The 14,667-nt window shown below is 32.8% G+C and overlaps 1 protein-coding gene across 1 annotated transcript; it reads right to left on the reverse strand.

Moving 5' to 3' along the window:
- Window positions 1–4,005: 4,005 nt before the first annotated feature.
- On the reverse strand, window positions 4,006–10,345 carry LOC135842462 (1,5-anhydro-D-fructose reductase-like). Its single transcript, XM_065359935.1, has 7 exons — window positions 9,944–10,345; window positions 8,812–8,979; window positions 8,439–8,636; window positions 5,072–5,304; window positions 4,822–4,981; window positions 4,626–4,726; window positions 4,006–4,346 (listed from the first exon to the last, which is right to left on the reverse strand). The coding sequence occupies exons 1-7, from the start codon at window positions 10,019–10,021 to the stop codon at window positions 4,298–4,300; spliced, it is 987 nt and encodes a 328-aa protein (XP_065216007.1). The 5' UTR covers window positions 10,022–10,345; the 3' UTR covers window positions 4,006–4,297.
- Between the last annotated feature and the right edge of the window lie 4,322 nt (window positions 10,346–14,667).

Genomic DNA, 14,667 nt, shown 5'->3' on the forward strand with positions numbered 1-14,667 from the left:
GTGCTCATTTGATCGAATAAAAAATAATTTTAAATTCATTTATGATTTATAAATTCTATGATCAAAAGAAAACAAGTCAAACCTAAGCTTCAGTAGTATAGGCTCTTCTTAATTATGCATACAAGTTCGCTCCACTCGTTGAATTAACTTATTCCAAAATTATAAATTGGATACAAAAACAAACATCAGAAATTTCACATAGGTACCTGCATAAATATTCGTCAAATACCCAAACTTATATTCTGATCGAGTGTTTGTTCAGTGAGCCTATATTGACAACAAGGTCAACAATTATTGGAAACATTCTTCGCAATAAAAACACAACACACTCATTTACTCGCAATTGATCGGTATTTCGGTAAAAAGTGGCTGCTTTTAAAGATGATTAATAAAAATCCATCCTTAATTTACATCATCAAGATTATAAAAATAATCTTATATTCGAGCGGAAGCTTCGTCAAATACAATAATGTTCAATGTATCGGTGCAGTTCTCGTAATTATTGCTTACATTTTGCTATCATATTCACTAATAATCTTAGTGATTCGTGCATCGAGTATATTAATGGTAACTGAATCTGTAACATGCCTCCTAATGTTCATTATGGCTCTCGGTGAAACATTAATCGTAATACTTCATAAACGTTTCTTTTTCCAAATCATAGAGCGTATGGAAAGTGAACACGATGCGCAATTCATTAAAATGACAAACAAGCGTTTCGTTGAATTAATAACAATCGCATTAGTGATACTGGTCATCGTCGAGTTACCATACGAAACGACTGGAATCACCATGGCTGTATTTTTTGATGTAAAACTAGGTACACCCGAATCACTTCCGTTCCCGATGCATATCCCATGGCGTTATGATTCGAAAATTGGATATTTGCTCGCTGTATTGTACGAAGTTATCGTCTTAGTACAGCCTGTCATTCTGGGATATGGAACAATAGCAGCGATTTTTGGCATCTTCTCGTACATCGAAACGAAATTCATTTTTTTACTAAGATCTGTTAGGAATCTACGAAATTATGAAGAGGATATTTTGCATGATGGAATTATCCTAGATACGGGTGTCGTAAGCATTTATTCTAAAGACCTGCATCGAGTAATCGAAGAATATCAAAAATGGAAAAGGTAAATTGTCCAAAGATTATTGTAATTTAGTCAGTCCTTCAAATGTTGAATGCAATTTTTTTCTGAGCAACATTTCCTTACTAACTTATTATTCAATAGATCAAATCGTGTCTACTCAGCAAAAAAAGATAAGATCTGATTCGATCATCCTGAGTAGGGCCGCCGTCGAGAGTCAATGCGGGCCCAAGGAAATTATAATTTGGGCCAGTTTCCAAGGACGAAACTATAATTATGAAGGTTTTTTGGGAGGAGAAGCAGGGTGTCTAAATTTTTAAAATATTCTAATAGCAGAATTTTTTTTTTGATAGTTTTCTCCATGAAGGTACATAAGATTTCAAGATTCACCCTCCTTCACCCCACTCGGCCCCTCTCAGCCTATTGCATCATTTAATTCAAAGAACGAGACGATCGTGAGAAAAATTTCATGCACTCTCTAACAAAATTCATAATATTCGTACAGTTCATTTTGAGATCCAAAGTCAAAACATTTTTGTGATTTTTGAACTACTTTTTTCAAACTTAAAATAAATTGATGCAATGACCAGCAAAATTTTTATTTCCTTTCTAACCCAATATTTTGTAAAACTATCTCGCTGTTTTTGATTAATTACTTTTCAGAAAATTTGAAAAAAAAAAAAACAAAACAAGTGGCCCAAGTGAAGCGAAGACAAAAGAAAACTTATGATTTAAAAATAAAGTTTTTTCTGTATTTCATTGAACCTTTACACATGGCGAAAAAGTCAAGAAAACAGGGGGGGGGGATTCACAATTTTGGATGAGTTGTGCATCTTATTTACAACTGTAGCAACCAACTCTTGAATTTGCAACAAAAAAAAATTAAATTTCTAAAGTTTGTTTGCTAAAACAGTGAAAAAGATACACAATTAAGTTATCCCATAATTTTCTGACTTACCTATAGATCTGCTTTTTTTTTTTAGAAAGTTGATGCTGAAAAAAAAGAGGACAGCCCGAGTGAAGTGAGGGTGAAAACTTTTGAAAATTTGCATTTTGAGAGAACAAAAAACGTTTATTCATGCAAGGAGTTTATTTTTGGATTTAAAAATTTTTAAATTAAATTTTTTTCAGATGTTAATTTTGAAAGAAATAAAACAGATCCAAGTGAGGGCGAAAGCTCTTGAAAATTTGTATTTCGAGAGGCATAAAAACGATACATTTTACGTGTGAGGAGTTTGTTTTTTCACTTTACAACATCAAAAGTAAATCACATCTTTTTTAGAAATTTTCAATTTTGAAAAAGGAAAAAAAATTAGGTCCGAGAGAAACCAGAGCAAAAAAGCTTTCAAAAATGTATGATCTGAGAAAGTAAAAAAAAAAAAACAACAGGATTTTCTTTCATCATAGGTCTTTCTTTTGTCTGGTCCTCCAAAAATGCCGGCTCGGGACAAACTGCTCCCTTTGCCTCCTCTAGACAGCCCTGATCTTGAGATCTTCTGAAACTGGTTTGATCAGATCAGATTTAGGAATTCGCTAGATTCGATTTGATTCGATCAGAACTCATTAAATCATTTAAATCCAACTATTTCTAAGTGAAAAGACAGTATGATTTTGTGACTTTTGAGACCAATATCTGATCCGTTTTGATCAGATCTAATCCGAAAATCCGATAAAAATTTGTATCCAAAGCATGCTGGGAGTATTCGGATATGATGTAGTATAATCATAATCAACTTATCAAGGATCTGATCAGGCTTCGAAATTGGTCACATTTCAGCCGATCTGACTCGATAAACTCCAGAAATTGTCTGGATCCAATTTGATTTATCACATCTGTATTATATGTAGATTCAGTCAGATCTAACATACACTTATTTATAGGTATCATTTGTACAATTTTCAGGATTTCAGTCCAATTTGTTTCGTTTATTGGTCATTGGTCTGGTGTTATATTACTCAGTGTAGCGTCGTGTTCAGTATTGGCTATAGCCAATTTTATAGAAGTACGTTATTCTTATCATAAATTAATCTATAGAATTTTTAGTAGGCTACATGGGCTTCATGGAAAAAGAGCCTTTGGTCAATTTTTTCACTGATTTTCCCAAGTTCAAAATAGACTTTAAAAAATTTTCTATGAGCAAACATTTTCCGATTCTTTTTTTTTTTGCATGGAAAAACACTTCAGTATCACTGAATAATATGGTGGAATTGATAAAAAAAATTTTAATGTATTCAGAATTATAAAAATGAAAAAAAAAAAAAAAAAATGACAAAGGTCCCTTTTCCACGAAGCCCCTCATATCTAAAAGTACAAAACCCAAATCTGCGAAATTAAACTTATCAGTTCTACTTACTTGGTACTCGTACAATAATTTTCTTTCTAATTTTCAGGTTGGAATTCCATATCACGTAAAAGTTAGAAATTTGTGTCTGTTTATTTTCATGTTTCCTCAACTTTGGTTGGTTAGTTTCCTCGGAGAATATTTTCAAAATACGGTAGGAGAATTTTACAATATGTAATTTTGTGAGCCTATTAAAATATTTTAGGATTTTTTAAATTTATTTATAGGATGAAGAAATCAGGAATGCTATTTACAATACCCCGTGGCACACGAAATCGATGAAATTGAGAAAAATCATTATAATTATTTTGACACAAAGTCAGGTTCCTATGACAGTCAACGCCTATGGAATGATACCAGTCAACATTGGTCTAGTTTTAAGTACGTCCAAAGCTATATATTCCTTGCTGTATATCTATCGTACCGTGTACTACAGCCGTAGATAATCTGAAGATCGAAATAATTGCAACAAGAACCAAAAAAACAAAAAATCGATAAAGGTAATGCAAGATTATTGAAAATAAGCTCGATGTATAATTACCTATTTTTAAAAAAAGAATAAAACCTGAAAGTATCAAGAATAAATTTATAATGTATTATTTTACCAACGTAACAAAATAAAACAATGTAATACTTAATGCATCTAATAAAGAAAAAAATAGGCATGTATGATCATATAAAACTGTAGCACGTGAAATCTATCACAAGAGATTAAAAGCTTCCTCTATCCAACTTTTTTCAGCTTTAAGATGTAATCACAATCACAAAAGCTAGGTTTATTGATTCTGACGATAAGCAGGTGATGATGTTGGAATGTGCGAGTAGGTAATCGTAATAATAATTGTTCCATTTTTCGAAGAAAAATTATTCTTTTTCTAAAAAGGGAAATGGATATTCTGGATGTTTTTCGACTCTGAAAAATAATAAAAATAAATTTTATTCATGATGAAATATTTTTCAAAATTAAATCTAAAAATTATTATTCATGTTAAATAAAAAAAAAATACAAATTCTCAATCGCTTTATATGTACTTGAAAAAATTTAAATTGACCAACTAAGGGCTCATCGCAAAAATAATCTTGAAAAACAATTTTCAGAGCCCCAAAATGGAATAAAAAATTGAAAATACCATGTACAATTAAACTACTACCTAACTCCATTTAAATGTTTGAATATAAAAATTTTTCTTACCCTGGAAAATGTTCATGGAATGCTAAAACTCGACCTGCTTCTCCTTGATCTAATCCCTTCAAAGTTTCCATATCTTCATCGTCAATTTTAAAATCTAAAATCTAAAAATGAAAAATAGAAAAAATCCATCATTTTAAAGATTATTCGGATCAATTTCTCAATGAGGTTTTCTTTTCGTAGTTTAAAAAATGCCTACCTTGAAATTTTCCGCAACTCTTTTTTCATTTACGCTTTTTGGTATAATAACGATACCTTGTTGGACAATAAATTGTAAGGCAATTTGAGCTGGAGATTTTCCATATTTTTCAGCTATTTTAACTACACTAGGATTTTCCATTAAAGTTGGCACTGTTTTTCTGTAAACGAAAATGAGGTAAATTAGGTACAGCTACACTATAGCGAACATTTGATCAATGATTGCTGATTAGCAATACACGAATGCTTACCCAAATTTGACCATAGTTCCAGGAGATCCGAGAGAAGAATACGATGTTACAACGATATTATTTTTTTTACAAAACTCGACCAGTGGTTTTTGTTGCATATTGATGTGTAATTCGACTTGTAAATTAGCTGGCGGTATTCTAGAGTTATCTAAAAGTCGCTGGATTTGGTTTATGTTGAAGTTCGATATACCGATGGATTTTGTTCGTCCAGCGTCTACTTGCTCTTCCATCGCCTAAAATCCATAAAAAAAATTGAAAAAAATGTCACTTATAATGTAGGTATCTACATTTATATTAATTTATAACGATCATACAATATAAGTGGATGGAAATGAGACTAGACTTTGATGACCATTTGACCTCAAAAACACGAAATGGGCCCAAAGGGGGATCCAAATCTTGGAAGTAGGTACAAATATTGCATTTAAAAAAAAAAATTGAGACAAGAAACACTGCACTCAGGTACACCGTTTTGTATTTTTGAGGCGAGGAGACAAAATTATTCTCAAATCAAAAATGGTTCGAAATATTTCGGTTTATTAAGAACAATGTTTTAGCTTATCCTTCAACGAATATATTTCTGGCCTGAGCATACAAATTTTAACGATTTATAAATCACGTAAAAAAATTCTAGAAGTGAAGAACCAATCTGCAGCCTCATTATTTGTTATCTTTATACACTTTTTAGCAGGAAAAAAATTCACTTGGAGAGGTAGAGTAGATGGGAAATGTAAGTATGCAGTTTTATCAACACTTCCCATACCTATTTTATGCAATTATTGTTTGAGAAATTGGACAAATGCCCAAGAAGAGTTCGCAAAGAGAGTTTTAATCTGATGATGAGCAAATCGTTGGAAAAAGCTATAAGATCGTATAGTAACCTTGAACCATTCAATACTTGAATGTAAATCGAGCTAAGTTTATATTCAAGGAGTCCTCATAGGGTACTTGAAAATTTGATTTCAAGTGGCCATCAATATGAAGAGAGATGGATTGTGAAATATTTCATTCATTTATACAGTCTTCATTTTTAATTGAATAAAACTGTTTCAAATTTTGGCAATTCGACCTTAAAATCATTTTTCACTCACCTTCTTCTGTTCATTTTTTCAAAAAAGTGGGTCAATTATTTTTTTTTTCTCGTCATAAAATTCTAAACAAATCAGGGGAATTTTGGGATGCAGCTATTTATGAAATTTGTAAAAATTGAGTGACAAGAGTATGCAAACTGAGGGAAAATGTGATGGAATAATCAAAATTTGGACTTGAAAATTGAAAAAAGAAATCAAATTCAATAATTTTTGCAAATTATTACTATTTGGTGCAACAGAATATGAACCTGAGTTCTTAAAAAAAAATTTTGAAGTTAAAAATGGACGACTTTTAACATTTTGCAACATCGATTTTTCAAATCATAATTGAAATTTCAAAATTTATAGACTTTTGCAAATACATAACAATTATTTTAAAAATGACACATTAAAAAAACGATTCTTTCAAATTTCTGTGCAGAGTTTTATTGTAGATAATTATACTTAATTCACTTTAATTCAATAGTACCTACCAAACTACCACTTCCAATCCCTCTTACCTATTTCAAAAAATACAAGTTACAGACCATTCTAACAGGGGAAGCCCCCCACATGAGAATCTCCGATTTGAATGAAACTTGGACTGTTGGAAAGAGGACCTCAAAAAACACCCATCCCCCAATTTTCAGCTGCTCAAGTTGATTTTTCGATTTTTGGCGACCCGACGGTAGTATTAATCGATTAGGTATCAAGCATAAACCCTTCGGCCAAAATTTTAGCTACTCAAGTTCATATGGTGGGGAGAAACGGTCATTTTTCGAATTCACCGAAAATATGAGAAAAAAAGTAAAAAATTCTGTTTTCTGACTGGAAGGCCGGATCCGGCAAATGGTAGCATGGGTCGATTTGGTATCTAGCACAGATCGTTTGACCAAAACTTGAGCCCTGGAAGTGCATTAGATGAGCTGCTTTAACAGGGTTTTCAATCTTTCGAATGACTGCATGGCATAAAAAACCAGATGGACAAAAAATATACTTTCTGATGTAAATTCCAGATCCGGCCAACGGTAGTATTAATCGATTAGGTATCAAGTATAAGCCCTTCGGCCAAAATTTTAGCTACTCAAGTTCATGTGGTGGGGAGAAACGGCCATTTTTCGAATTCACCGAAAAAAAAAAAGTAAAAAATTCTGTTTTCTGACTGGAAGGCCGGATCCGGCCAATGGTGGTATGAGTCGATCAGGTACCTAAAAGACTACCTTTGGCCCAAATTTGAGCTCCGGAAGTTGATACGCCGGAGAAATGGATATTTGTAGTTTTTTCCCATTTTGTGATTTGAACAGCTTTTCCTGTGTTCACAAAACTTCAAAAATTCGCCAAAAATCGAAAAATCAACTTGAGCAGCTGAAAATTGGGAGATGGGTGTTTTTTGAGGTCCTCTTTCCAACAGTCTAAGTTTCATTCAAATCGAAGATTCTCATGTGGGGGCCGGGGGGCTTCCCTTGTAAGACCGATTTTCTCCAAAAATTTAAAATTGTTCTGGAAGAGCCAAAAATGAACTGTGACGAAATCACAATTTTGGCCTAGTATTTTTTTTGAAATGTTCATTTTCAAATAATTATTAAAGATAACCAAAATCAAGGTCCTGGAATCCCCTCTCCCACTTTTCCACAAAAAATAGAGCAGAGAATAAGAAACTCTTTTAATGCCTCTCAAATATAATGTCCAAATTCGACAATTTTTCATGCTCTATAACAACTTTATTTAGGTGAAAAATTCAGCATCTTTATTTTTATTCGCCTTGAAAATCGCCAGAAAACATTTTGTATTTTGTAATAAACCAGCATGGCAAGATTTACGAAGAAAATTCAGACGAATATGTGTAATTTCTTCAATTTAAAAATATGATAATTTGTTTGGAGAATTGAGCTTTTTACATTTGAAAAAAAAGAACAAAAAAAAACTAGGTATTTAATGTTTAAATGATGAAAATACAACCAACGGGGATTGCAGCCCATCTAATTTTGTGAATTTATAATTTCAATTTGCTCATTTCGAATGATTTTTTCAATGCAAACAAATAAATTTTTCCATCCAGACATTCTCATTTTTCATCACGAATTTTTTAATAAGCCACTGATTTGATCATTTTTCATCTCGAAAATAAAACCTGCTCTAAGGTCATCTAAACACAGTCAACAACCGACTGATTTCCCTAATGAATCATCTCAGTCCTCTAAACAATACTCATGTCTCGAATCCAGACAACAAAATTTGATCAAAACTGCACAAACCATGGATAATGCAGCTATTAAATTCTCAATCGCAATTCTCACCTTCCACAAAGATACATGATCGATATCGTAATCGAGTTTGAATTTGCCGTCTTCGTTTTTGGGAAAGAATTCTTCGCCTTCTACGAATCCAAATGGTCCATGGATCAGATACATGTCGAGATAATCAAGCTTTAAATTTTCTAACGACTTTTTTATGTATTTTTCAACCGAGCGAGCTCTGTAAGCGTTGAATGGTAGCTGAAAAACAAGTACAACACAATGTGTTAGATAATTTTAAGTACTTGTAACATTTTTACACGGAATTCGACGTCAACATAAATTTATATCTATACCTAGTATTTACCTACGCCTTGACACCATAAATATTAAAAGAAATAAAATTAAAAAATTTTAAAAAAAAGTAGATAGGTACCTTAGTAGTGATGTAAATATCTTCTCTTTTCAATTTACCAGATGAAAACCATTCTTGTAGAACTTTACCGATGACGTGCTCATTGAAGTACACGATAGCCGTATCGATATGTCGATATCCGACTTCCAAAGCTGTATTTAGAGCTTTTATCAAGTCAGCTTCTTCAGACTGAAATAGGTTAAGATGAATATTTAGATAGGTACGTAAATCACAGATCTGCGTACGTAGATTACTCTTATATGTATATGTATGTAGATAGATAGGTCGAGGTATCATGTAAAATGATAGGTATCTACATCTGCCTAAGATTCTACATCGAGTATAAAATTATGGTATACGAATTTCTAATTTAATTCTCATCCTCGCCGGTATCATTGCAGCCAACGAATACCCTACATATTTAATTCATAATAAATGTAACTAGGTAGGTAATTTTACAAGACGCATTCGCAAGAAAATTAGCTTCTCCAAGAAACCGAATCACATCGTTAAATTCCCCAGATGAGTCGGATCCAGGCACCTGGATTAATTCCACGAAACGCGAAAAGCATTAAGTAGAAAGGTAAGAAAGGTACAGGAGACCGAATACCTAACCTAGCTAACAGCGAAGATCTACACATGTCATTCTTCGAGCTTGTTAATAATCAACGTGTATAACCTTGTAACGAAATTTATCCATTGAGTTGGTAAATTAAACTATGTACCAAACACCAGGGCTCCCTACATAATGTAACGAGGAAAGACAACAACGAATGCGTGTAATTTACACGTATTTTGTATCATCATCGTTGTCATATTTCGAATTACACGTAAGAATGTGAAGAATGTTAGCAACAATGACGTCGATACGAGCAGATATAGGTATTTGCCAGAGTAAAATTATCTTCACGTTATTTGAAATAAAATCTTCGATTTTGAATAAATTTACGAGTAGGTAGGTACGTTTAAGTAGGTAAATAAAAATATAATTTTCCTATCTAGGGTTGAAAAGTACTACTTTTCCAACCTCGCGAGAATCGCTCGGATGTAAAAATAAGTACTTTCCACCCTCGTTCAGGAAAAATTACTTCATTAAACTCGGAGAAAAAGTGATTTTTCGGCCCTCGTTGTGTAATATACTATTTCAACTCACCTGCCAAGTTCCATATCCGACAGCTGGCATTTTAGTTCCATCATTTAGATCAAAACACAACTGATCTTTATAACTCATTTTTAAATTTTCACTTTAGTACACTTCTCAACACAGAAAAAAAAACTTGGAAATATTAACTAAAAATATCGAACAAAAAATTAACGTCCGAAGAATTGATAACTTGGTCGAATATTAACGTGCTCACTCGTAGAACGCGAACAGGTTTATAACTACAAGATAATGAGCAACGTTCAACACGACCGGTAGTTGGTGTCTGGGGATATACCCAAATCGCGGATGTATCACCTATCGCGTCACCGATTGCTCAGTAAATGACGATACAGCCATAAACCCAGTAGACTATTTTACGTATGTGTTGGTAATGGGTATCCTTCACTTCTTCAGCTTATAACATATTTCATTCGACATTGACGGGGAATAATTCGAGCTGTCATGCAACAATGCCCTAGCAGCTAGTATCATATAAAATCACACAGCTTTTTCAATATAGAATTATATAGGCTATGATTTTTGTATAGACAACATGTGCGTCGTCATGACAGCAGAATTTTTTTTTCGGTAATTGACACAGCTATAACTGACCTTTTTTAATTGGTAGGCCTTTCTTTTCGCCTATATGAAATTTGATACTCGGGTCAAGGTGTATTTACCCAATATCAGGTGAATTTTTAATGAATTCAAAAAATATACCCACGTAAAAATATCCGATTTGTGTACTAAGAATGATATTGTAGCAGCAGGTAAAGTATATATAAGCTTAAAATTGTATCACGTTTAATGAAAAAAATAAACACTCGTTGTCGATGAAGCTAAAAATACTCGCATGTTGAGCTACACTCTATAATAAAACCTCACTACTCCATCAGCTGGTGGTTTTCTATAAATACTGTGATATGTACGTTCCTTCGTCGCTATAAAGTGAATATTATTATGTAAGAAACCGCACCAATAAGTAAATTTCAACACGCAAATTCAAATTGACCTCGAAGACAACATTGTTTTCCTGGAATGGTAGGGAGATCGTGAGGTACAGGCGAATTACTCGAATCGCTGTGAATTGTCTGCACAGCTGCAGTAAGATATACAATTTTTCACACAGCATACAGGATGTCCATTTGGATTAAAATTTCAGGCTTATACATACAGGGTGTCTGGTAAGTGGATGTCAAAACTTCAGATTTGGATATAATCGAGTATGATTTGAAAAAAAAAAACGTTATTTACAGACAAGTTGCCTAGATTTGAAATGTAAGGGGCAACCGAGCTTTGAAAAAAATTGCGAAAAACGTATTTTTGACCTTGAGGTTGGGTAGTACTTTGGAAAATAAACAAATTTTGCCATTATGAATGTTTGTCCAACTTTAAAATTGAAGGGGCTAGAAATATGTATTTCAAAAGAAAAAATTGAGAAAAATGTGTTTTTGACTTTGGGAATGAGTAGTATTTTGGAAATTAAACAAATTTTGTCATCATGAATTTTTTTTCAACTTTGAAATTGAGGGGGCCAAAAATATTCGTTTCTTTTAAAATATTTCTCACCCCTTCAATTTTAAAGTTAGGCAAAAATTCGTAATAAAAGAATTTGTTTGTTTTACAAAGTACCTACGACCCATTCCCAAGGTCAACAACACGTTTTTTTCAATTTTTTCCTTTAAAATATTTCTAGCCCCTTCAATTTTAAAGTAAGACGAAAATTCATAATGGCAAAATTTGTTTATTTTTCAAAGTACTGCCCATTCCCAAAGTTAAAAATACGTTTTTCGCAATTTTTTTCAAAGCTCGGTTGTCCTTTTAAATTTTAAAGATAAGCAACTTGTCCATAATATAACGTTGTTTTTTTCAAGTCATACCCAGTTATACCCAAATCTGAAATTTTGATATCCACTCACCAGACACCCTGTACAATATATGTACAAAGTATCCCGAAAATTGCAAAATATATGAGGTGGATAGGGAGGAAAATGTCGAAGGATTTTGACCAAATTCAGTAGAGATTTTAATTTTGAGTTGAAGGTCACTCAGAAAAATTTTTAGCTTCGAAGGTGCCCCTGGAGGGAGGAAGATATGAGTCCTCAAAAAAGGTCATTTTTCCAAAAAAAATTATAGTTTTTTGCTCTAGCCCCCACTCAATCTGTTTTGGAAAAAAATTTTCTATTCCAAAAGATAGTATTTGAGATTTTGCGTCAATCTAGGTCATTTTCATTAGAGTCCAAGACCACTCTAAGGGTCCAGCTGACTCGTTGAAAATTTACAAATCGTTTACTTTTGGGTGAATTCGTGTTTTGAAAATTTTTTCACCTCAAATATTTCGCATTAATTATGCCAAACCATCGAAAGATATTATCTCTTGAAACTGGAGAAATATTTTGCAACTCAGAGTGGATAATGCCCAATTTTTTGTGGATCATTTTTCTCAATTTTGAAAGACCGAAAACAAATTGGTAAGTTTTTGGTTATTTTTATTTATTTTTTGAAATTGGCAATAGTAATTATGTAGTCAGATTCTTCCAACATTTTTTTTCAATTTTTTTATTTTTTCACGATCCACTCTAATGCACATGTATTTACATAGCTGAATAGATCATTAGATTGAACATTATAGACAATACAATTGGTAGTTGGCCCTATGATCTAAAAACTCATTGGGGAATCTCATGAAGTGCCCCCCCCCCCTGGAGATTTGAATAGAGAGTGGTCTCCGTGGCAGTTCTTGGCCCAAGTACCACGTCATTAAAATTTTAGCTGCCTGCCTTGGAGTTTAGCTCCCACATTAAAATTTTGAATTTCAAAATCTACTCCGACACTCGACAGGTTTTTCCCACGGTGTTGTCGTGGGAGAATTCTGACCCACGCGCTTGCACAAGGGACTTCTTTCATTTACCCATTCAGCTAAATTTTTCAGATTACATCTTTCAAAGATTATTCAAATTTTTAACAACAGGGTGTCCAACAAATTTTCTTCGAATAAAATGCATTACTTTTACATTACTTTTTGCATTACCATATAAACATTTGTATTCCGTTAACCCCCCCCCCCCCGCACAAAAACTTCATCTTTTTGAAAAATTTGGAATTAACAAACCATTTTTTTAGCTTATTGGCTGAACCAGTGATGGCAACAACTTTTTCATTTCAGTTTTCAGTTTCAGCTTTCGTATCTTGAGGTTCAAAAAAAATGAAAAAAGATGAATTCCATTTCTTTTAAGAGATTTCAAACACTAATTTGCCACTTGGCAGCAAAAACTTAAAATTTCAAACGCTAAAATTTTATGAAGAAATTCTGATAAAGTTGAATTTATTTTTTGGAAATAGATGATTAAATTCAAAGCACTGATCACTGAAACAAACTTGATATTCAGGGGCGAAGCAAACCAATTTTACTTGGCGGGGGGGGGGGGGAAAGGTAAAATATATCAAAAATCCCAACTACAAAATCGTAAATTTCCCACAATTAAGCTACATTTACAAAGATTACTACTTTTATAAGATGAACCTTGCATTTTTTCATGCCCTCCCAACATGACACTTTAAAGGTGTGAAAAAGTCGTGGACATGAAAAATTTCTGTTAAGCATCCTGATCAAAAAAAAAGAATTCGAATACTTTCTAAGTGTGGCGTCAACCAAGGCCCAGACCTCACACTAAGAAATATGATATGAAAAATGTCGTTGAATATAAAATAAAACATGCTCCTTAGGCAAGCGCGTGGGTCAAAATTTTCCCACGACAACACCGTGTGAAAAACCTGTCGAGCGTCGGAGTAGATTTTGAAATTCAAAATTCTTATGTGGGACTGTGGGAGCTAAACTCAAAGCAGGAAGCTAAAATTTTAATGACGTGGTACTCGAACAAAGGGCTGCCACTGAGACCACTTTCCATGCTAATCCCCGGGGGACACTTCATTGAGGTTCCCTGGCCAGTTGTGACATTTTCTGGGTTCAATCTCTTCTTTTTATAAACTCCAGTGGTGACGAAAATGATTTCTCAATGACAAATTCGAGTTTTGCTGATTTTCAAATGAATTTATTCAACTTACTTGAAGAATTGAACAATAATTTCTGGAAATTCTTTATTTCACGCACCTTTTGAAATATGTACCTACTTACATAGTTTCAGAATTTTCCCTTTCTTTAGAGAATAAAAAATATTTTTGCGAATTTTATTCATTCAAATATCAATCATATTTACTGAATTTAACCAATTTTTCATAACTTTACAGAAATTTTCCCACCATTTCAAACAATTTTGATAAATTTTCAGTCGTTTTTTTGAAAAATGTTGTGATTTTTGTACCATTTCAAGCAACTTTAGTCACCATTCGTTCAGTACTTCGTGAAACTTTGGCATTTTCCAGCCAATTTTACTCCTTTACGAGCGTGATTTTATTTTATTTCCAAATATCAATGTTTAAGTAAGTTTTGCCACTTTTTTTGCAAGTAGTTTAAAAAATTATTTTCCACATTTTGTGCATTTTTCAAATTTTGAATGTGTGGTTTTTTTTTCATTTTTCAAAATTTTCACCTAAATTTGACTAACACTTTCTTTTTATAAACGCTGTAATATTTCTAAATTATTTTACAAAATTCGAATGAATGTCTCTCAATTTTCAAACGGTGTGTAGATTGTAGATATTAGGTAGGTAGGTACCTATTTAAAATCATTTTTTGTCGAAATTGACTAGTTTATGATTTTTTCAATTTTGAC

The sequence above is a fragment of the Planococcus citri genome, chromosome 4 (assembly GCF_950023065.1).
Source record: "Planococcus citri chromosome 4, ihPlaCitr1.1, whole genome shotgun sequence".
Lineage (NCBI taxonomy): Eukaryota > Metazoa > Arthropoda > Insecta > Hemiptera > Pseudococcidae > Planococcus > Planococcus citri.